At 43.0% G+C, this 25,047-nt stretch overlaps 1 protein-coding gene across 1 annotated transcript in view; it reads right to left on the bottom strand.

Moving 5' to 3' along the window:
• Positions 1-15,385: 15,385 nt before the first annotated feature.
• LOC138354224 (fucolectin-5-like) overlaps positions 15,386-25,047 on the bottom strand; it is a 121,279-nt gene continuing 111,617 nt past the window's right edge. The window contains exon 6 of the mRNA XM_069308110.1: positions 15,386-15,993. Within this exon, the coding sequence (XP_069164211.1) occupies positions 15,781-15,993 (213 nt within the window). The 3' untranslated portion in view covers positions 15,386-15,780. The remainder of the gene's footprint in view (positions 15,994-25,047) is intronic.

Below are 25,047 nucleotides of genomic sequence, written 5' to 3'. Positions count from 1 at the left end.
TAGCCCATATCAAGAGGATAACATCAGCGGCATATGCCAGGCTGGCCAACATACGAACGGCATTCAGAAACTTGTGTAAAGAATCATTCAGAACTTTATATACCACTTATGTCAGGCCAATCCTGGAGTATGCAGCCCCAGCATGGAGTCCATATCTAGTCAAGGATAAGACTAAACTGGAAAAGGTTCAAAGGTTTGCCACCAGACTAGTACCCGAGCTGAGAGGTATGAGCTACGAGGAGAGACTACGAGAATTAAACCTCACTTCGCTGGAAGACAGAAGAGTTAGGGGGGGACATGATCACCATATTACTCGGCTCATATGGGAACTAGTTTGTGGCACCCAAGTGTGAAAAAAACACTACGCCCTACACCCTACTGATCAATATCGATTCCCGCATGAGGCAGAAACAAATAGGCAAAGTTTCTTTCACCCTGAATGCCCCTGTTACCTAGCAGTAAATAGGTACCTGGGAGTTAGTCAGCTGTCACGGGCTGCTTCCTGGGGGTGGAGGCCTGGTCGAGGATCGGGCCGCGGGGACACTAAAGCCCCGAAACCATCTCAAGATAACCTATAACCTACACCGAGTTAACTCCCCCCCCCCCCCTTCTCTCACCCCTACCCCCTCCCTCCATAGTACCAACAATACACACACACCCTCCCATCTATAGGGGACTTCAATCATGGAAGAATTGACTGGGAGAATAAGGATGATTTACAATAAAACCAATTGACGGAACAATTGACGATTTACTATAAAACCAAAAAAACGGCCAACCTACTCATGAAAAACTCTCCAGACACAAAGCAGAACGCCTTAAAGGAGACTAACGTCGTCTATGCCTTCAAATGCCCACTTGGGGACTGTAAGCCTCAAAGAACTCAGTATATAGGCAAGACAACATCTCTTTCCAGGCGATTAACAATTCATAAGCAACAGGGCTCCATTAAGGAACCTATAATCTCTTCTCACAACCAGACGATCACCAGAGAAGTCTTAACAAACAACACAGAAATCATCAGAAATCATCGATAGATACAGCAATAGCAGACGGCTTAACTTCTGCGAGGCACTACACATCAAAACGTTAACACCAGCAATCAACACCTAATTAATGCACAACTATATTCTACCCACTTCAAGACTCCATACCAATATAGAAGCATCAAGAGGAAGTATGGGCTAATAGGCCCTTTGCAATTACTTCCCTTGTTCCCTTTCATTTATCCAATTAATACCCATTGTTCCGTATTTTGTCTTGTGTTGGTCAAAAGTTTGTTCACCTCATCTAACACTGTTGCAACATATCACCTCACCCAAATGCGAGTATATAAGACAAGCTGTTTAGTTTAGGCATAAGTAAAACTCTGTTTAGTGTTTTCAGGTTACAGTTGTGAGTGTGTAAATTAAAGTCTTTGAAAATGTAATAAGTTATTACGAAACGCATTCAAGAGTCACGTAAGACTAGAAGAAAATGTAATAAGTTATTACGAAACGCATTCAAGAGTCGCGTAAGACTAGAAATAATAATGAATTTTGGAGAATTGATTTTTCAATTACCATCGACAGTAAAAAGAAACATAAGAAATATTGAGAAAATTCGCGTTAGAAAAAGAGGATGGTAGCTGAGGCTAATTCCCCATGCCCCCGCCACGTTAAACTCAGTGCGGCCTGTGCATGCGCCAGAATTTGATGAAAAACTGTACCCAAATGGATCCATGAGTGTCGTCGGGGGTTGATCAGTCAGGGAGCTTAGTTAATAGGCACCAGGACTGACCAATCCTTATAGACGATCATTGGTGCGGTGGTCACAGTACTTTGTACGTTTAGAGGTGATCCTAGACGGCATTGGTTCGAATCCTGGCCGGGCAAAGAGTTCTTAGCGATCGATGGCTTGCGCGTTCATGCAGCTTTCTCAAACATGTTAAACTCAGTGCGGCCCGTGCATGCGCCAGAATTTGATGAAAAACTGTACCCAAATGAATCCATGAGTGTCGTCGGGGGTTGATTAGTCAGGGAGTCTAGTTAATAAGCACCAGGACTGACCAATCCTTATAGACGATCATTAGTGCGGTGGTCACGGTACTGTGTACGTTTTAGGGTGATCCTAGATGGCATGGGTTCGAATCCTGGCCGGGTCAAAGAGTTCTTAGTGATCAATGGCTTGCGTGTTCATGCAGCTTTCTCACATACACATATTTATATATATATATATATATATATATATATATATATATATATATATATATATATATATATATATATATATATATATATATATATTTCATTGAATATGACCGCATATTCTGTATTTATTATTTTCTGGTTTAGGGCTTCTATCCCTCTAACTATTTTCTTAGCATCAGGGCTTAATTGAAATAGGAGTTCTCCAAAACTCATTTTCGTACTTTTAAGGTGAAGAAAAGAAGTGATTTACTATAGAGTGTATTACACTTATTTGTATAATTTTGCACGACGTTTCGAACCTCCATGGTTCATTCTCAAGTGAACAGATCTTACAATACTAGTTGATTTTATACCCGCATTGTAAGATCAACTAGTATTGTAAGATCTGTTCACTTGAGAATGAACCATGGAGGTTCGAAACGTCGTGCAAAATTATACAAATAAGTGTAATACACTCTATAGTAAATCACTTCTTTTCTTCACCTTAAAAGTACGAAAATGAGTTTTGGAGAACTCCTATTTCAATTAAGCCCTGATGCTAAGAAAATAGTTAGAGGGATAGAAGCCCTAAACCAGAAAATAATAAATACAGAATATGCGGTCATATTCAATGAAACATGTTTGAAAGAAAACCTGCTGCCAGTATACACCAATATATATATATATATATATATATATATATATATATATATATATATATATATATATATATATATATATATATATATATATATATATATATATGTATATATGTATATATATGTATATATTGTGACGGTAACGCGTTGGTGTTCGGCTGTTTCAAAAGCTAGGGGTATGGCCTTGTCACATAAAGAAACAAAAAGAGAAAATCTGGAACTTTCGTCTGTGGTAAGGTAATGGGAAGACACACAAAACACAAGTAAATTTAACAATGAAATTTTAATTACGTTAGAAAAGCAAAACATGAATAAAATGGACATAAAAATTGTAACATAAATCAATCAAACAAAATAATAAGAGTAATCACTGGCAAAATGAAAAGTTACGTTAAGACAAGTGAATAATATACAAGGAGATATATGAGTGCAGGAATATTGGCTTTAAGCTGCCACCTCTCTTAGTACACGTAAGCCAGGGCTTAGTCTACCAATGAGACGTGTTAACTTGTGGAAAGCACGGGATATTCTGATGACTGTAGGTCGTGGTGGCCCAGACATCAGCTAGTGTGGCGGGTGGAGGGAGCAGGTGCGACAGGCACCAGCCAATCAGCGATGAGCAGGCGACGGACAAGTAGTTTGCTGGTTTGAGTGGCGGAGGTGGAGCAGGTGTTCCTGGTGCTGAATACGTTTGCTCTCTGGGCAAACCTTGGTGTTGTACTTGTTGGATATATCTTCTATATTAGTTGTTATTGTTGTATAGGGACGTACTTAGGAGGGAAGAGCAGGCTCAATCTCTCTTGAAGGAGATTATCGTCACAATATATATATATATATATATATATATATATATATATATATATATATATATCTGTGTGTGTGTGTGAGAAATATATATATATATATTAGTATATTTTGGTAGCAGTCTTTCCTGTAGACATATATTATTAAATATGACCGAAAAAGTAAGATTAATAATTCTAACACGAATTTTCTCTATCTTTCTTACGTTTCTTTTCACTGTTGATGGTAATTCAAAGATCAATTCTCCAAAATTAATTTTTATTTCTAGTCTGACGCGACACTTGAGCGCATTTTGTAAAACTTATTACATTTTCAAAGACTTTAGTTTACAAACACACAACTGAAACTGAATAGAGCTTACACATCTTCGAGTTTATATCTACATTTGGGTGAGGTGGATGAGGTGAAAACCAACTTTCAACAATGGGTATTGAATGGATATTAAATTCAAACACAAGACAGAACACGAAACAATGGGTATTGAATGGGTATTAAATTCAAACACAAGACAGAACACGAAACAATGGGTATTGAATGGAAGTAATTGTAGAAAGCCTATTGGTCCATATTTCTTGATGCTTCTATATTAGAGCGGAGTCTTGAGGTGGGTAGAATATAGTTGTGCATTAATTGGCTGTTGATTGCTGGTGTTGACTTCTTGATGTGTAGTGCCTCGCAAACGTCAAGCCGCCTGCTATCGTTGTATCTATCGGTGATTTCTGTGTTGTTTACTAGGATTTCTCTGGCGATGGTTTGGTTGTGGGAAGTGATTATATGTTCCTTAATGGAGCCCTGTTGCTTATGCATCGTTAAACGCCTAGAAAGAGATGTTGTTGTCTTGCCTATATACTGGGTTTTTTGGAGCTTACAGTCCCCAAGAGGGCATTTGAAGGCATAGACGACGTTAGTCTCTTTTAAAGCGTTCTGTTTTGTGTCTGGAGAGTTTCTCATGAGTAGGCTGGCCGTTTTCCAGGTTTTATAGTAAATCGTCAGTTGTATCCTCTGATTTTTGTCTGTAGGGATAACGTTTCTATTAACAATATCTTTCAGGACCCTTTCCTCCGTTTTATGAGCTGTGGAAAAGAAGTTCCTGTAAAATAGTCAAATAGGGGGTATAGGGGGTAACATATAATAGGGGGTACATATACTGCAGGTATGTTGACGACATTTTTACACAGGTACCTGATGTCAGACATCTGCAGGAGCTGAAGGAGGCATTTGAGCAGAGTTCCGTGCTGCATTTCACTTACGAGATGGAAAAGGATGGGAAGCTGCCCTTTCTAGATGTAACAGTCATGGAAAAGAGCGGAGGTTTCCACACTGCAGTCTACACTAAGGAAACGAACATAGGAATGTGCCTAAATGCCAACAGCGACTGCCCAGACAGGTACAAGAGGAGTGTTGTTAACGCATATGTCGACCGTGCTCTCAGCCACAGCTCAGAATGGAAGCAAGTCGACGAAGAACTCTGTAGGGTAAGGCAGGTCCTAGTCAACAACGGCTTCTCCAATGGTTTCGTCGAAGACATCATAAGAAGGAAAGTGAAACGCCATGCAACCTCTGAAGAGACAACTAACACAACACCTATACCCCCTATTAGACTATTTTACAGGAACTTCTTTTCCACAGCTCATAAAACGGAGGAAAGGGTCCTGAAAGATATTGTTAATAGAAACGTTATCCCTACAGACAAAAATCAGAGGATACAACTGACGATTTACTATAAAACCTGGAAAACGGCCAGCCTACTCATGAGAAACTCTCCAGACACAAAACAGAACGCTTTAAAAGAGACTAACGTCGTCTATGCCTTCAAATGCCCTCTTGGGGACTGTAAGCTCCAAAAAACCCAGTATATAGGCAAGACAACAACATCTCTTTCTAGGCGTTTAACGATGCATAAGCAACAGGGCTCCATTAAGGAACATATAATCTCTTCCCACAACCAAACCATCACCAGAAAAATCCTAGTAAACAACACAGAAATCATCGATAGATACAGCGATAGCAGGCGGCTTGACGTTTGCGAGGCACTACACATCAAGAAGTCAACACCAGCAATCAACAGCCAATTAATGCACAACTATATTCTACCTACCTCAAGACTCCGCTCCAATATAGAAGCATCAAGAAATATGGACCAATAGGCTTTCTACAAACACTTCTATTCAATACCCATTGTTTCGTGTTCTGTCTTGTGTTGATGAAATTAATACCCTATTAATGCCACCTCTTGTTCTGTCTTGTGTTGATGAAATTAATACCCTATTAATGCCACCTCACCCCATCCACCTCACTAAAATGTGGATATAAAATCGGAGATGCGTAAGTTCTATTCAGTTGTGTATTTGTAAACTAAAGTCTTTGAAAATGTAATAAGTTTTACGAAACGCGCTCGTGTCGCGTCAGACTAGAAATAAAAATGAATTTTGGAGAATTGATTTTTGATTTACCTCCAACAGTGAAAAGAAATGTACGAAAGATTGAGAAAATTCGTGTTAGAATTATTAATGTTACTTTTTCGGTCATATTTAATAATATATGTCTACAGGAAAGACTGCTACCAAAATATACTAATATATATATATATATATATGTCGTACCTAGTAGCCAGAACGCACTTCTCAGCCTACTATGCAAGGCCCAATTTGCCTAACAAGCCAAGTTTTCATGAATTAATTGTTTTTCGACTACCTAACCTACCTAACCTAACCTAACCTAACTTTTTCGGCTACCTATCCTAACCTAACCTATAAAGATAGGTTAGGTTAGGTTAGGTAGGGTTGGTTAGGTTCGGTCATATATCTACGTTAATTTTAACTCCAATAAAATAAAATTGACCTCATACATAATGAAATGGGTAGCTTTATCATTTCATAAGAAACAAATTTGAGAAAATATATTAATTCAGGAAAACTTGGCTTATTAGGCAAATCGGGCCTTGCATAGTAGGCCGAGAATTGCGTTCTGGCTACTAGGTACGACATATATATATATATATATATATATAAATATACATATATATATACATATATATATATATATATATATATATATATATATATATATATATATATATATATATATATATATATATATATATATATGCGAACAAGCGTGAATGGTCCCCAGGACTATATGCGACTGAAAACTCACACCCCAGAAGTGACTCGAACCCATACTGCCAGGAGCAACGCAACTGGTATCTACAGGACGCCTTAATCCGCTTGACCATCACGACCAAACAAAAGTAATTGATACCTGGTTACCTGGTTGATGGGGTTCTGGGAGTTCTTCTACTCCCCAAGCCCGACCCGAGGCCAGGCTTGACTTGTGAGAGTTTGGTCCACCAGGCTGTTGCTTGGAGCGGCCCGCAGGCCCACATACCCACCACAGCCCAGTTGGTCCGGCACTCCTTTGGAGGAATAAATGTAGTTTCCTCTTGAAAATGTCCACGGTTGTTCCGACAATATTTCTTATGCTTGCTGGGAGGACGTTGAACAACCGCGGACCTCTGATGTTTATACAGTGTTCTCTGATTGTGCCTATGGCACCTCTGCTCTTCACTGGTTCTATTCTATATTTTCTTCCATATCGTTCACTCCAGGACGTTGTTATTTTACTGTGTAGATTTGGTACTTGGCCCTCCAGTATCTTCCAGGTGTATATTATTTGATATCTCTCGCGTCTTCTTTCTAGCAAGTACATTTGGAGGGCTTTGAGACGATCCCAATAATTTAGGTGCTTTATTGCGTCTATGCGTGCCGTATATGTTCTCTGTATTCCCTCTATTTCAGCAATCTCTCCTGCTCTGAAGAGGGAAGTGAGTACTGAGCAGTACTCAAGACGGGACAACACAAGTTACTTGAAGAGTACAACCATTGTGATGGGATCCCTGGATTTGAAAGTTCTCGTAATCCATCCTATCATTTTTCTGGCTGTCGCAATATTTGCTTGGTTATGCTCCTTAAACGTTAGGTCGTCAGACATTATTATTCCCAGATCCTTTACATGCTGTTTTCCTACTATGGGTACATTTGATTGTGTTTTGTACTCTGTATTATGTTTAAGGTCCTCATTTTTACCGTACCTGAGTACCTGGAATTTATCACTGTTAAACATCATGTTATTTTCTGATACCCAGTCGAAAACTTTATTAATATCAGCTTGAAGTTTTTCAATGTCCTCAGCCGTGGTAATTTTCATACTGATTTTTGTGTCATCTGCAAAGGATGATACGAAGCTGTGACTTGTATTTTTGTCTATATCTGATATAAGAATAAGGAAAAGCAGCGGTGCAAGGACTGTACCCTGAGGTACAGAGCTTTTCACTGCACTTGGACTAGATTTTATATGGTTGACCGTTACTCGCTGAGTCCTGTTTGACAGAAAACTGAGTATCCAGCGTCCTACTTTACCGGTTATTCCCATTGACTTCATTTTGCGTGCTATCACGCCATGGTCACATTTATCGAAAGCCTTTGCGAAGTCCGTGTATATCACATCAGCATTCTGTTTTTCTTCTAATGCCTCAGTGACTTTGTCGTAGTGCTCAAGTAGCTGTGAGAGGCACGATCTTCCCGCTCGAAATCCATGTTGGCCTGGGTTGTGAAGGTCATTGGTCTCCATGAAATTGGTGACCTGACTCCTAATCACTCTCTCAAATACTTTTATGATGTGCGATGTTAGTGCAACTGGTCTATAATTTTTTGCCAATGCTTTGCTCCCTCCCTTGTGTAGAGGGGCTATGTCTGCTACTTTAAGTGCATCTGGTATCTCCCCCGTGTCCAAGCTCTTCCTCCACACTATACTGAGTGCCTGTGCTACCGGCACTTTGCATTTCTTTATAAATATTGAATTCCATGAGTCTGGACCTGGGGCCGAGTGCATGGGCATGTTTTCAATTTCTTTTTCAAAATTTAGTGCGCTCGTGTTTATATCAGTTATATTTACAGGGGTTTGAATATCCCGCATAAAGAAATTGTCTGGATCTTCCACCTTCATGTTGTTTATTGGAATGCTAAACATGTCCTCATACTGCTATTTTAGGATTTCACTAATATCTTTGTCATCCTCCGTGTATGAACCTTCACTTGTAAGATAGGTCCAATACTGGCAGTGGTTTTTGCTTTTGATTTCGCATATGAGAAGAAATATTTTGGATTTTTCTTTATTTCCTGAATTGCTTTCTGTTCTAACTGCCTTTCTTCAGTTTCATATGAGTGTTTCAATTTCCGCTCGATTTCTTCAATCTCCCTATTTAAATTAATCCTTCTTTGACGGGAAATTCGTGTCTGCATAAGCAGTTCCTATATTTTTTTCCTGCGTTTATAGTGTCGTCTGCGTTCTCTTTCTACGTTAGACGAAGCTATTTGAACCACTTCCCCGCTGGCACTCGGATGGTAATCTTGGGCATAGCATTTTATCAAATCACCTCATTCTTTGGGGCACACGTGAGGAACACAAATGCGAACAAGCCTGAATGGTCCCCAGGACTATATGCGACTGAAAACTCACACCTCAGAAGTGACTCGAGCCCATACTGCCAGGAGCAGCGCAACTGGTATCTACAGGACGCCTTAATCCGCTTGACCATCACAACCGGACAAAAGGATGTGATAGCTGAAGCTATTTGAACCACTTCCCCGCCGGCACTCAGATGGTAATCTTGGGCATAGCATTTTATCAAATCACCTCATTCTTTAGGGCACACGTGAGGAACACAAATGCGAACAAGCTTGAATGGTCCCCAGGACTCACACTTCTGGGGGTGTGAGTTTTATTCTATGAATTATTCTACACATATGAATAATTCAGGAGCAAGGAGCAAGCCTAGGCCTCACCCTGAACCCTTCCAAGTGCGAAATAACCTCCACCAACCAGCACATAATAGAGCAAATAAAGGTTGTTTTGCCTGACATTCATACAACCAACCCTGAGGACAGCACACTCCTAGGTGCTCCTCTTGGAAGGAATGCCATCGACGGGGTCCTTGGTAAGAAGATCACTGACCTGAAGAGGATGAACGAGAGGATTGAAGATATCGATGCTCATGATGCACTTTACCTCATCCTCAGATGCTTGTCCCTCCCCAGGCTAACCTACTTTCTAAGATGTTTGCCATCTTTCAACAATATTAAATTAGAAGAGTACAACAGCTTGCTGAAATCAACACTAGAAAAAGCCCTCAATCTTTCCCTCAGCGACTCAGAGTGGAAACAGGCCTCCCTTCCTGTCAGACTTGGGGGCCTTGGCGTTCGCACAGCAACACAAATTGCTGTACCAGCGTTCCTGTCCTCTTCAGTGGGGTCTGACAACTTGGTGAAGGAAATCCTACCTGAGCACCTAGTTCAACAGGCATGGGTACATGATCCCAGCTTCACAGACTGCACAACCAAATGGGTCTCTCTCGCAGGACCAGCACCCCAACCACTGCCTTCTGAAGCCCATAAGCAATCCAGCTGGGATCGCCCCATTGCCGACCAAGAAGCTGCGACTTTGCTAGAAGCTGCGACAACACCACATGACACTGCCCGACTTAGAGCTGTAGCAGCTCCCCATGCAGGTGATTTCCTATTAGCAACCCCAATGTCAGCAACCGGCACCCATCTCACACTGCAGGCCCCTCCGAATTGACGTGGCTCTCCGCCTCGCTGCCCCAATCCACACTGAATAGAGGTGTATTTGCGGCGAGGCAGAGGCCGACAGATACGGATGGCATGGCCTTCTCTGCCAAAGGACAGGAGGATGGCATGCCAGACACGGCGAGGTCAATGACATTATTAAGAGAAGCCTTACCCCAGCCGGTTGTCCAGCAGAGAGAGAGCCCCGTTACCTAATGTCTCGCAACTCTGATGAGCCTGTCGGTCGCCCAGATGGAATCACGGTGAACCCCTGGAAGAATGGGAGACAGTTGGTGTGGGACTACACTTGCGTTTCAACTTTAGCCAATACCTATGTTGACTTCAGTGCTACACAAGCAGGATGAGCTGTCAATCACCGGGAAGCGGCCAAGTCACGTAAATACAGAGACCTTGAGCACCACTACAATTTTGTCCCCATTGCCTCAGAGACACTTGGTGCCTGGGGTAAAATTGCTGCTAGCTTTTTGAAGGAGTTGGGGTCTAAGCTAATCGAAACAACTAGAGACCCTAGAGCTGCCAGTTTTCTTTTTCAGCGCCTTAGTGTGGCAATCCAGAGAGGAAATGCTCACTGTATCCATGATTCCTGCCCGCAATCTGAGGAGCTGGAGGAGCTGTTCAACTTGTGACAAGCAGCCTTGTACCCTGCATGTAATCAATATTGTAACTTTTTTTGTGTAATGACATTTTCAAATAAAGTTAGATAAATATACACACTTACCAAAAGATTAGGGGTGGTAGGAGAAGAAAATATCAGTGTTCAGTGAGGATCCACAAGGTCTTCTCTGAGTACTCTTTATTTTTTTCTCCGAGGCAATGGGTCCCTACACTTGCACCAGAGGTATATATATATATATATATATATATATATATATATATATATATATATATATATATATATATATATATATATGTCGTACCTAGTAGCCAGAACGCACTTTTTAGCCTACTATGCAAGGCCCGATTTGCCTAATAAGCCAAGTTTTCATGAATTAATATATTTTCTCTAATTTTTTTCTTATGAAATGATAAAGCTACCCATTTCATTATGTATGATGTAAAAAAAATTTTATTGGAGTTAAAATTAACGTAGTTATATGACCGAACCTAACCAACCCTACCTAACCTAACCTAACCTATCTTTATAGGTTAGGTTAGGTTAGGTAGCCGAAAAAGTTAGGTTAGGTTAGGTTAGGTAGGGTAGGTAGTCGAAAAACAATTAATTCATGAAAACTTGGCTTATTAGGCAAATCGGGCCTTGCATAGTAGGCTGAGAAGTGCGTTCTGGCTACTAGGTACGACATATATATATATATATATATATATATATATATATATATATATATATATATATATATATATATATATATAACTGAAAACTCCTCTCCTCAGAAGTGACTCCAAGCCAGATATAGCCAGGGGCACAATGCAACTGGCGTACCTGGTACCTTAACCACATGACCAACCATGAGCGTACAAATGACACTGGTAGCCGAGGATATATCCCAACGTCCCGACGGCACTAGATGGTAAGCTTGGGCATAGTTATATCATAGAATCACCTCACTTTGTGGGGCCACATGAGCAACACAAATGCAAACACGCTTGAATGGTCCCCAAGCCAATATGCAACTGAAAAGAATGTAATCTTCTATATAAATAAAAATGGAAATGTTCGTTTGTGCATAACCGCTAATCAAAAGTTCTTCACTGATTGCCTTGAAATTTTGACACAATGTTGTATTTGAATAGGCGCGTCTTTTTATACATCTACTATATACATACCTCACCTGTGATGGGAAAAAAAAACATTTTTTTTTTTAAACAGCGCCATCTGTTGGACGTAAGAGCAACACACGCTGTAATCTCCAAAAGTTCTTCACCAATTGCTTTGAAATTTTAACACAACGTTGCATTCGAATAGGCACATCTCTTTATATACCTACTATATAGATGCCACCCTGGTGACAGGTATAAACATGCGTTTTTATCAAACAGCACCATCTGTTGCACGTGATAGCAACATGCACGCTGTACTAAATATGTCACGAATTCCATATCAACGCTGCCGATTGCATTGATAAATTTTATTTTCATATATTTCGATTTATTTTATTGAATTATTTTGTGTAACATTGTGTTGGAATTCAGCTGTGTTGTTTACCATACCGTTCATTTTGTGAGTATAGTTTATTTTTATATTTTTTCATTTAATTTTTTAACTGTTTTTCTGATATTTCAGTGATGAGAATATCAGATCCCTTGATGTTCCCAATTTTCTGATGTGAACATCAGACCACTTGGGAGGGCATTGGACGAGGGAGAGGGGAAAGGTGGGGATGACGATGGGACGGAAGTGAGAGATGGTGGGGAGGATGAGGGGACAAGGGAAGGGGTAATGGTGGGGAAGGACGAGGGGACGGAGGAGTTTGGGATGGTGGGGACGAGGGGATGGGGGAATGGAAAATGGTGAGAAGGACAAAGGGATAGAGGAGTGGGGCATGGTGGGAAGGAAGAGGGTATCGTGGAGTGGGGAATGGTGGGGAGGACGAGGGGATGGTGGAGTGGGGAATGGTGGGGAGGCCGAGGAGATGGGTGAGGGGGAAATGGTGGGGAGGACTGGGGGACAGGGAAGGTTGCTGTGGCTCAGCAACGCACATGTATTGCTAAACCACAGCAACGCGTGGCCGGGTACAGCTAGTTATATATCTATAATTTAAAAGAAGCCAACACTGACTAAGCATTTCTGAAGTTGTTATTCTAAGAATATGTTTTCTATGTTTCTATTTACTTAGTATCAGCAATAAGAACAATCAAGTTACCAAAGTTCATGTTAAAAATCTAGTAATTATTGAAGGATTTATATACTACAACGTTTCGTTCCTCTGCAGAACATCTTCAGGTAAACAATGGATAAATGAGGTACAATTTGAGTTTAAATAAACATATGAAATGGTGGAAGGAGTATGGGGGCAATCAAATATTGGGCAGGGGAATAGCGTTTGTCAAACATACTATAAGGGGATAGGGCCAATCAAACATTGACCATGTATGGTGCCAATCAAACATTGACCTTGTATGGTGCCAATCAAACGTTGACCTTGTATGGTGCCAATCAAACGTTGACCTTGTATGGTGCCAATCAAACGTTGACCTTGTATGGTGCCTATCAAACATTGACCTTGTATGGGGCTAGTCAAACGTTGACCTTGTATGGGGCAGGTCAAACGTTGATCTTGTATGGGGGCCAATCAAACACTGGGAAAGGTGTTGGCTAAACTCCGGTACTCTCGGTGGGTGGGGAGACCTCGGTTGAGACGTCGCATTATGCGATGATGTATGGAGAGATCTGGATCTCAGTGTCGGCATGGAAACGAGGTCATTATTTTGAATATTTAAAGATTTTTTTATTCTGTTATAAGTATTGCTTCGAGGATTTGCAATCTTCTTTGGTCCATGATGGATTTCAGGATTTTTGTATTATCTACTGGAATGTTCCTAGTGTGTGTTTTGTTAGGTTCAATTTGCGTATCATTTCTGTGAGCACCAGTTTGTTGATGGCAAATCAGTCTTCACGAAAGTTTTGTGGTGGTCATTCCAATATAGGTAAATCAAAGAAACATCCTTCATTGGTGCAAGTAAATTGGTACATCACATTTGTGCGTCTCTACAGTGTTGTTAGCACTCACTAATGTGTTGAAATGAGTTTGAATGTCGCGTTTTTAGCACTTACTAATGTGTTCAATCGCATGTGTGTGTATCTCAGCAATGTTAATAGCACTCACTAACCAGTTAATCTCCACAGTGTTGCCAACACTCAGTAACCTGTTAATCTGCACAGTGTTGCCAGCACTCACTAACATGTTAATATGTACAGTGTTGCCAACACTCACTAACATGTTAATATGTACAGTGCTGCCAACATTCACTAACCTGTTAATCTGTACAGTGTTGCCAACACTCATTAACATGTTAATCAGTACAGTGTTGCCAACACTGCCTAACCTGTTAATCTGTACAGTGTTGCCAACACTCAGTAACCTGTTAATCTGTACAGTATTGTCAACACTCACTAACCTGTTAATCTGTACAGTGTTGCCAACACTGCCTAACCTGTTAATCTGTACAGTGTTGCCAACACTCAAAAGCCTGTTAAACTGTACAGTGTTGTCAACACTCACTAACCTGTTAATCTGTACAGTGTTGCCAACATTCACTATCCTGTTAATCTGTACAGTGTTGCCAAAACTCATTAACATGTTAATATTTACAGTGTTGCCAACAGTCACTATCCTGTTAATCTGTACAGTGTTGCCAACACTCATAAATATGTTAATCTGTACAGTGTTGCCAACACTCACTAACCTGTTAATCTGTACAGTGTTGCCAACACTCATAAATATGTTAATCTGTACAGTGTTGCCAACACTCACTAACCTGTTAATCTGTACAGTGTTGCCAACACTCATAAATATGTTAATCTGTACAGTGTTGCCAACACTCATAAATATGTTAATCTGTACAGTGTTGCCAACACTCATAAATATGTTAATCTGTACAGTGTTGCCAACACTCACTAACCTGTTAATCGGTACAGTGTTGCCAACACTCATTAATCACAATGGTGTTCGTGTGAACTCTGTCACTTTTTCGTACATCTTTTGACGGAAACAGAAGTAAAATAACACTAAGTTTACGGGCTATTCATGCCCGTGCCACATCTTAAGTGACTTAATCTTCATCAATCAACATAATAATAAGTGTAAAGTATTCATCACACAAGTTCCTCAGTGTTGGCCTTCACCACACTCTTCGTCTGACACTGACGCCCGGGAGAGTGTCACACTCTTCGTCTGACACTGACGCCCGGGAGAGTGTCACACTCTTCGTCTGACACTGACGCCCGGGAGAGTGTCACACTCTTCGTCTGACACTGACGCCCAGGAGAGTGTCACACTCTTCGTCTGACACTGACGCCCAGGAGAGTGTCACACTCTTCGTCTGACACTGACGCCCAGGACAGTGTCACACTCTTCGTCTGACACTGACGCCCAGGAGAGTGTCACACTCTTCGTCTGACACTGACGCCCAGGAGAGTGTCACACTCGTCGTCTGACACTGACGCCCAGGAGAGTGTCACACTCTTCGTCTGACACTGACGCCCAGGAGAGTGTCACACTCTTCGTCTGACACTGACGCCCGGGAGAGTGTCAGATGCGTCAAAAAATGTTGCCAACTCCAGAACTTTTCTTGTGCTCAGATGGTCTCAGCCAAGATCCTATGAGCCAGCTGGAGCATATAGTCTTCAGGTGGAACCCCCTGGGTGTTGACGGAGTGCTCAGGGAGTCTTGGCGTAGATGTAAACTTCGACCAGCTGGAGCATATAGTCTTCAGGTGGGACCCCCTGGGTGTTGACGGAGTGCTCAGGGAGTCTTGGCGTAGATGTAAACTTCGACCAGCTGGAGCATATAGTCTTCAGGTGGGACCCCCTGGGTGTTGACGGAGTGCTCAGGGAGTCGTGGCGTAGATGTAAACTTCGACCAGCTGGAGCATATCATTCTCGGCTGTGACTCGCTGGATGCTGACGTACCTGCCGGTGACGCCGGCAGCACTGGGGCAAGAGAGGAGCTGGTCAGCAGCAGCGTAGGGCCCCAGGTAGGTGGAGAAGAGCACGTAGGAGCTGAAGTTGCCAGTTGTGAGGAGACTGCCGCCCACCCGCACCTGACGACAAAACATCCTCATTCATATATTACACAAACTATCCACTCTGCGCCTAGAAGGAAATTTTGTTTCAAACTTGCTGCATAGTTTATGAAGATTAGCTTTAATAATAAATAAAATGAGTTGACAATTATATGTTGTCCTCGATCAACAACTCATTAATTATTTTCTCTTATTGGCTTATTGACATTAGGCCCAGGCAGACATTCATATTATTAGGCCTGTCTAAAGTGTACCTCGAAATATACTTAGACTATTTGAACACATTTTGTGATACTTTGAACTAGATTATTGTCAGTGATCATATGTATTGGGTTGTGGAAGAGGCGGGATGTTCTTGGGATGTGGAAGAGGTGGGATGTTCTCAGGCTGTGGAAGAGGCGGGATGTTCTCGGGTTGTGGAAGAGGCGGGATGTTCTCAGGCTGTGGAAGAGGCGGGATGTTCTCGGGTTGTGGAAGAGGCGGGTTGTTCTCGGGCTGTGGAAGAGGCAGGATATTCTCGGGCTGTGGAAGAGGCAGGATGTTCTTGGGTTGTGGAAGAGGCGGGATGTTCTCGGGTTGTGGAAGAGGCGGGATGTTCTCGGGTTGTGGAAGAGGCGGGATGTTCTCGGGTTGTGGAAGAGGTGAGATGTTCTCGGGTTGTGGAAGAGGCGGGTTGTTCTCGGGTTGTGGAAGAGGCAGGATGTTCTCGGGCTGTGGAAGAGGCGGGGTGTTCTCGGGCTGTGGAAGAGGCGGGATGTTCTCGGGTTATGGAAGAGGCAGGATGTTCTCGGGTTGTGGAAGAGGCGGGATGTTCTCGGGCTGTGGAAGAGGCAGGATGTTCTCGGGTTGTGGAAGAGGCGGGATGTTCTCGGGTTGTGGAAGAGGCAGGATGTTCTCGGGTTGTGGAAGAGGCGGGATGTTCTCGGGTTGTGGAAGAGGCGGGATGTTCTCGGGTTGTGGAAGAGGCAGGATGTTCTCGGGCTGTGGAAGAGGCGGGATGTTCTCGGGTTGTGGAAGAGGTGAGATGTTCTCGGGTTGTGGAAGAGGCGGGATGTTCTCGGGCTGTGGAAGAGGCAGGATGTTCTCGGGCTGTGGAAGAGGCAGGATGTTCTCGGGTTGTGGAAGAGGTGAGATGTTCTCGGCTTGTGGAAGAGGCAGGATGTTCTCGGGCTGTGGAAGAGGCAGGATGTTCTCGGGTTGTGGAAGAGGTGAGATGTTCTCGGGTTGTGGAAGAGGCGGGATGTTCTCGGGCTGTGGAAGAGGCAGGATGTTCTCGGGTTGTGGAAGAGGTGGGATGTTCTCGGGTTGTGGAAGAGGCGGGATGTTCTCGGGTTGTGGAAGAGGTGGGATGTTCTCGGGCTGTGGAAGAGGCAGGATGTTCTCGGGTTGTGGAAGAGGTGGGATGTTCTCGGGCTGTGGAAGAGGCAGGATGTTCTCGGGTTATGGAAGAGGCAGGATGTTCTCGGGTTGTGGAAGAGGCGGGATGTTCTCGGGTTATGGAAGAGGCAGGATGTTCTCGGGTTGTGGAAGAGGCGGGATGTTCTCGGGTTGTGGAAGAGGCGGGTTGTTCTCGGGTTGTGGAAGAGGCAGGATGTTCTCGGGCTGTGGAAGAGGCGGGATGTTCTCGGGCTGTGGAAGAGGCGGGATGTTCTCGGGTTATGGAAGAGGCAGGATGTTCTCGGGTTGTGGAAGAGGCGGGATGTTCTCGGGCTGTGGAAGAGGCAGGATGTTCTCGGGTTGTGGAAGAGGCGGGATGTTCTCGGGTTGTGGAAGAGGCAGGATGTTCTCGGGTTGTGGAAGAGGCGGGATGTTCTCGGGTTGTGGAAGAGGCGGGATGTTCTCGGTCGTGGAAGAGGTGAGATGTTCTCGGGTTGTGGAAGAGGCGGGATGTTCTCGGGTTGTGGAAGAGGCGGGATGTTCTCGGGTTATGGAAGAGGCAGGATGTTCTCGGGTTGTGGAAGAGGCGGGATGTTCTCGGGCTGTGGAAGAGGCAGGATGTTCTCGGGTTGTGGAAGAGGCGGGATGTTCTCGGGTTGTGGAAGAGGCAGGATGTTCTCGGGTTGTGGAAGAGGCGGGATGTTCTCGGGCTGTGGAAGAGGCGGGATGTTCTCGGGTTGTGGAAGAGGCGAGATGTTCTCGGGCTGTGGAAGAGGTGGTATATTCTCGGGTTGTGGAAGAGCTATGATGTTCACGGGTTATGGAAGATGCGGGATGGTCTCGTGCCTGTACGCCTCTTCTTAGAGGTGTACACATAAATGTGGAAGAGGATAGGTTGAGTCTTATACAGAGTAGCACATAAGAGTTACAAGGAGCCGTCTAGTGGCTATAACAACACTCCTGATGTGATAAATATAGAAATGATGACATGAATATAATAAACATTTTGGGATTTTTTTTTTTTTTAAGATATATACACGAGTTGTTACATTCTTGTACAGCCACTAGTACGCGTAACGTTTCGGGCAGGTCCCCGGAATACGATCCCCGCCGCGAAGAATCGTTGTTACAATCAAGTACACATTTTACTGTTGAGTTAAACAGAGGCTACAGTTAAGGAATTGCGCCCAGTAAATCCTCCCCGGCCAGGATACGAACCCATGACAAAGCGCTCACGGAACGCCAGGCGAGTGTCTTACCACTACACCACAGAGACTTTTCTCATCAAATAAAATGTTTAACATAGAATGTAGTAATGAATTGCTACTGTTTTGGGGTTAATTAAATCATTTACCCCTAAAACAGTAGTAATTTGTAGTTACAAACGTATAACATTTTCTCTTAAACGTCTTCTAGAGAGAAATGGTCTCGTACGCAAGTTTTTTGGGTAACTTATTTATTTTGTTCTTTATGTCTTAATTAACCCCCAAAGCAGTAATAATTTATAGCTAATTTAATTACTACTGTTTTTGGTAGTTATTTGTAGTAGTAACTACAAATTACTACTGTTTTGGGGGTTAATTAGGACATAAAGAACAAAATAAATAAGTTACCCCAGAAGATGGGCGTTCAATATCATTTCTCTCTAGACGACGTATAACAGAAAATGTTTTGCCACGTCGCCTAAAACCATCTCACCTGATTGCATATTTTAACCCTAAAGGTGTCAGTCATTACATTACAGTGACCAGGACAGTGACTATACAGTGACTATGGCAGTGAACCGTACAGTGACCGAGACAGTGACTAGTACATTGACTCGGACTGTGATTAGTTCATTGACTAGGACAGTGACCAGGACAGTGACTGATACAGTGACCTGGGCAGTTACCAGGACAGTAACTAGTACAGTGATGCAGGAAAGTTACCAGGACAGTGACCAGTACAGTGATGCAGGAAAATTACCAGGACAGTGTCCAGTACAGTGATGCAGGAAAGTTACCAGGACAGTGACCAGTACAGTGATGCAGGAAAATTACCAGGACAGTGATGCAGGAAAGTTACCAGGACAGTGACCAGTACAGTGATGCAGGAAAATTACCAGTAGAGTGATGCAGGAAAGTTACCAGGACAGTGACCAGTACAGTGATGCAGGAAAATTACCAGTACAGTGATGCAGGAAAATTACCAGTACAGTGATGCAGGTGTAACGACCGCTTACCCTGTCGTAATAACCGCGGCCTCTATTGTAATAACCCAATGTTCCCCAGTATTAATCCTGTTATCTTGTGATCTCTCATAATCGTACTATACGCTCTCTATTGTAATTCTCCGTCTTTCTTCACTCAATACCCCAGCTTAACACTGTTACAGTCCAGTATGACCCCTCACTGGACTGCCACGTATGTAAGAGGAATATTAAATGAGGAAGATACACCAAGGACAAGGGTTATTAGTAAAAAAAACAATAACAAAACACATTTACACTGCCACCACCTTCCTGACCAACCATACCTGAATGTGTCAATCACCGATCCCCCAGGAAGGCAAGGAATCAGTAACCATGGGACTCCGGGTAATATGAATTTCCGTAGTAAATTCTGGAAAATTAGTTTGTGTAATTTACGTTACTAATTTAAATCCAAGGGCAACTTTAGTATCTAATTAATAGTAGGAGAACATGGGGGCTTCCAATACAACACCTAAAAATGACAAAGTAGCAAAATATATCAAAGGGGAGTTAACTGAATACCACTGGACAAGCTATACAATTTATTTTATGAAACATGTAAATTAAGACAATTTGAACACATAACCTATTCTATTTCCCTAGAGGCACAATGGATATTTACCGAGGACACAAAACTCAAGTGCTACTCTACCTTAAATACCCGCACTACGGCCACGATGTTGATGGCTGCCCTCAGCCCCGAGGATACGGGCTTGCGGCCCTGTTCCTAATACACTCCCAAGACACACTAATGAAATTTAGTTTTTCCAGCTTATTGCTGGGAAGGATTACTCCTCCCACCATCTACTACAGCCCCAGGGCTCCACCCATTATTTTGGCACTGGCCAACCATTTAACACGTAGGCCTAAGGTCTGGCACTCTAGGGCCAATAAGGACTTGGCCCTTATCTCAGGCCAATCACCTTCACTGATCTGTCGTGGAAAGCTACATGAATTTCTGAAGATTGAGTCAGCTCTCCCCAGCTAGAGAAGGGGGACAAGGCGCGTCTATGGAGCCCAGACACCTGCGAGCAATGTTTACAAAACTGATAATTTATGTTCAAGCCTGTCTCCTCTAAGATAGGAGTAGGGACATTTGACTCTGCCTCGTATGGGGAAGAGGCCGGTGAGAGGGGAAGAGAGGGGATGAGAGGGGATGGAGAGGGGAACATCTGAGTGGGGAATTGAGTGGGAGAAGCCAAGGTATCCACGACCACCCTACCCTCAGGTCAACCTCTTGACCCTGACAAATGGGCGACAGGGGGGGGGGGAAGAGGAGGAGACGAATGACGGCCACGGGGAGGGGAGAAGGAAGGAGGGGAGGAGAAGGAGAGGAGGGGAGAAGGAGAAGGAGAGGAGGGGAGAAGGAGAAGGAAAGGAGGGGAGAAGGGAGAACCAATGATCTGAGCCCCAGATCATTACAACTCCCCCTCCTCGGAAATTAAGAAATTTGTGTGTAAAGCAAGTTACACACACTTTTCTTATCCAGAAATCCTGCCCTACCCTAACCATTAACTCCAAAAACAAACTTTTTCAACCCACACTATTTTCAACCAATGCCTCAAAACAAAAGAAATTCTCTAATCCTAACTAATTCCATCCAATACTCCAACAACAATAATGGCGCACCCAAAAGGTGTGCCCCAGCATGTATTTATACCTATCAACACAACAGTAATAATTCATAAAACATAAGGACAGAGACCGTCCCTATAATCCTGACTGTCCAACTTGGATGCAGCCCCGTACCCTTCCAACTACCTGGAAGACAAAATATCCTATACCTGTCTTGATATAGTAACAAATAACTGGAGAAATCCCAACCTAACAATTACTAACTAGCTAAAATCAGCTGATAGCCTTCAGCTATCCCAGTATTCCACCCGGAATAAAGATCAAACACATCACACAAAACATTAAATAAAAAAAAATCAATGTCATTAAAAAATTTAACAAAATTATAAAATTATATCAAAATAGAAGAACACTACCTCTCAGGGACCTAGTGTTCCACTCCACACCTGTGGCAACTGTCCACCACAGCGCATCCCAATCTTAAAATCTAAAGAAAATACACAAAAATATTTTTATTATTAAAAAAAAATTCAATGTCCACAGACATGTCCCTTAACCAACAACAACACTCTGGATATAAGTTCCTCAAACTCCTAATATCCCAGAGTTCATATTCAAGTCCACAACAACAGCGGGTGAACACATTTGTCAGACTGTGTACCACATCCTTATTGTTCAGTAAACCACAAAAAAAAATAAAAAAAAAATATGTATAACTATCAGTATCTAGGATCTAGAAAAATCTAGATAAAGTTCCCCACTGATCAACGTTTCTAGAGACCCTACTAGATGGTTCTCAAACCAGTTTACTCATACAACTTATCTAGAGACAGGGTCATTTTCTAATGTTCACTTTCTAGATTTATTTCTCTATTTCACTAGTTCTAGTTTTCAACATTTAATACTGGTCCAGAGGACTTTCCGAAGGTATATAGGTGCTTACTATCAGATGGAAAATTAAAAGTTGAACTGTTCCGAGTTACCACAGTTTACTATATTAATAGCGTTTATTTGTATATGAAACTTTTCTATAAATATTTTCTCTCGTTCGTTCCTGTTGACATTTCGTTGCTGTAGATTCCGGCGACTACCTCATGTTGCTTGAAGATCCTGGTCGTCTGGAAGTTCCATTTCCGGCCTCGGCCAACTACGGACAGTACAGGGGGTCTCGTACTACCCGCACCTGACTTGAGTGACAGCTGACAGCTGGCGGCTGTCAGCTCAGGTGGACCCCGCTAACAGGAACCCGGGTTCACCTCTTCTTCTCGCTCCCCAAACAGTCTTGATGGATTGTTGTTAACCATGGCTGCCACAGTAGAGCACAGCTTCGACGTATCACGATGTCTCGCGTTGGTAGTGAGGTTCGAGTGGCGTTGAAGAGGGTGGCATGGTGACAGGACAGGTGGGCCCTGCCTCAGCTCCTGGGCGACGTCATCTACCGGCGTTTACTTGTTATCCCGGTACTACTGGGCCGGTACACCTTCCGTGCAACCCCTCGTGTAGCTGAACTTGGGCCGAGGTACAGGATTGTACCTCATCTGGCGATTCCGCGAGCACTCTGTAGGGGTAGTGCTGTTCGTACCTGAGACCACCGCGTTGCATCTTGGTTTCCACAGACGACGCAACCACAGGTTTTGAGAGAGCTGACAAGTCCTTGCAATTAGCGTTCTTCTTCGTATCCCGTGCCTCTACAGGATAATTATTATGAAATTACTAAACCTGACTAGGGGAGATCATTAACAATTTACTGTACAGCTCGCGACCTTGTTACCATAGGGTGACAAGATTGAACTTGACTACTGATGAGATCTGACAGAAGGTCATCCTCATCATCTGACTCAGCACTTGGATCATTAGACAGGTCAGGAATTAGACTTGCTGAAGGCAGCTCTAGTTCCTCCCTCGCGTGATAAGGTTTTAATTTATTAATGTGAATCGTTCTCTCAACTTGGTCTTCAAAAATACCTTTAATAACAAAATTAACCGGACCTTTTCTTTCAATTACCCGGTAAGGGCCCCGCCATCTAGGTGCAAGTTTCCTACTCTGATTGGCAGGAGCCGCCTCATTAACTCTCAACACAAGACTCCCGACTTTCAACTCAAGAGGTCGTACCTTCTTGTCATAATGCTGAGCATAGCGGTCTCGTGCTGTCTTGGAAGCCCTAGCTGCAATTCTCCATGCATTTTTCATCTTATTTAAAACTTCTGATGGGTAGTCGTCCCCATATACAATATTATGTCTGTTAAGCAGACCTGACGGGAAATTACATGAATGACCTGTGAACAGCAAAAGGGGTTGGGTGTTAATGGATTGATGGATGGCAGTGTTCAGAGCCAACTGGACATAGGGGAGTTGTTCGTCCCACGAATTTGCATCATGCTCTGCAAGAATTGCAAGCATATCTTTAACTGACCGGTTCGTCCGTTCTGTCATGCCGTTAGCCTGAGGGTGATAAGCCGTCGTGAATGCTGAAGTGGTTTCTATAATTTTACATACTTCTCTAAAAATATTCCCATTAAATTCCTGACCTCGGTCAGAAACTAACACTTTAGGGGGACCGAATACAGTGACGAACCTATCTAAGAACGCCTTTGCAACAGTTCGTGAATCCTTCTGAGGCAATGCAATCAGTGTGGTGTACCTGGACAGGTGGTCTACCAACACCAATACGTAACGGTTTCCTGAATGACTGTGATGCAGATCAATCAGATCAGCCCCCACCCGATCTAAAGGTTCCAAAATTTCTGGGAATTCTTGCAATGGAGCTTGTACCTTAAGGGTACCTTTCCTCCTTTGACAGTGACCACAGGACTTAACGAAGTTAATGACCTCTGTTAACATACCGGGGAAGAAAAAGAGTGACTTGGCTTTCATGTGAGTTTTAAAAATCCCCGGATGACCTGCAATCTTAGACGAATGTGCGAGTTTCAACGCCGACTTCTTCAACACCTCTGGGATAACCAACTGAAAAACTGCACGATCCTGCTGTCCCTTTACATAAAATAAGACCCCATCCTTCATTTCAAAATCATGAATTGCTAAATTACGTTTCTTCGACGGATATTTTCCTCCCTCCAAAAGTTCAATAATTTCCTTCCACCTTGGTTCGTTCATCTGGAATTCTCGCATTTTCTCACTGGAAATATTTTCAATGTTAAGATTTACGTTAATAGTAGCAATGTTTCTACTCAAAGTGTCTGGTACAACATGTGATGGACCAGGCTTGTAAAGTATTTGGAATGAGTGAGCAGCTAGTTCATGAGACCAACGGGACATGCGAGGGCACTTAGTTCTTTTCTTAAAAATATGAGTCAACGCCCTGTGATCTGTATAAATGACAAAGTGACGTTGGAAAAGATACGGTTCAAAGTACCTGACACTTTCTACCACAGCCAAAGCCTCCCTATCCGTGGCAGAACAGCGGACCTCCGGACCCTTAACCTTCCTGCTGAAATATGCTACTGGGTGAGGAAGATTGTCATTATCACGTTGCATTAAGCACCCACCAATAGCTATGCCACTGGCGTCAGTGTGTACTTCCCACTCCTTATCAAAATCCGGTACTGCCAAGACTGGGGTGGTAATGAGTTGACTTTTTAATTTTGCATAAGCGTTATCATGCTCAGGTTTCCAAACGAATTTAACATTTTTCTTAGTGAGCTCAGTTAACGGTGCTGTTGTACTTGCAAAACCCTCAATGTGGCGACGAAATATCCGGCTGCCCCCAGAAACCTTCGAACATCCTTTGCTGTCTTAGGTGTTGGCATGTCAGCAATGGCACGACAGGAGTCTGGGTCAGGTCGGATACCGTCTGTGCTCACCTGGAATCCCAGAAACTTAAACTTCTGAGATGCCAGAGTGCACTTACTCACGTTAAGTTTGAACCCCG

This window comes from Procambarus clarkii, chromosome 62 (genome assembly GCF_040958095.1).
Source record: "Procambarus clarkii isolate CNS0578487 chromosome 62, FALCON_Pclarkii_2.0, whole genome shotgun sequence".
NCBI classification, from domain to species: Eukaryota; Metazoa; Arthropoda; class Malacostraca; order Decapoda; family Cambaridae; genus Procambarus; species Procambarus clarkii.
This window is presented reverse-complemented; position numbering and strand designations above follow the sequence as displayed.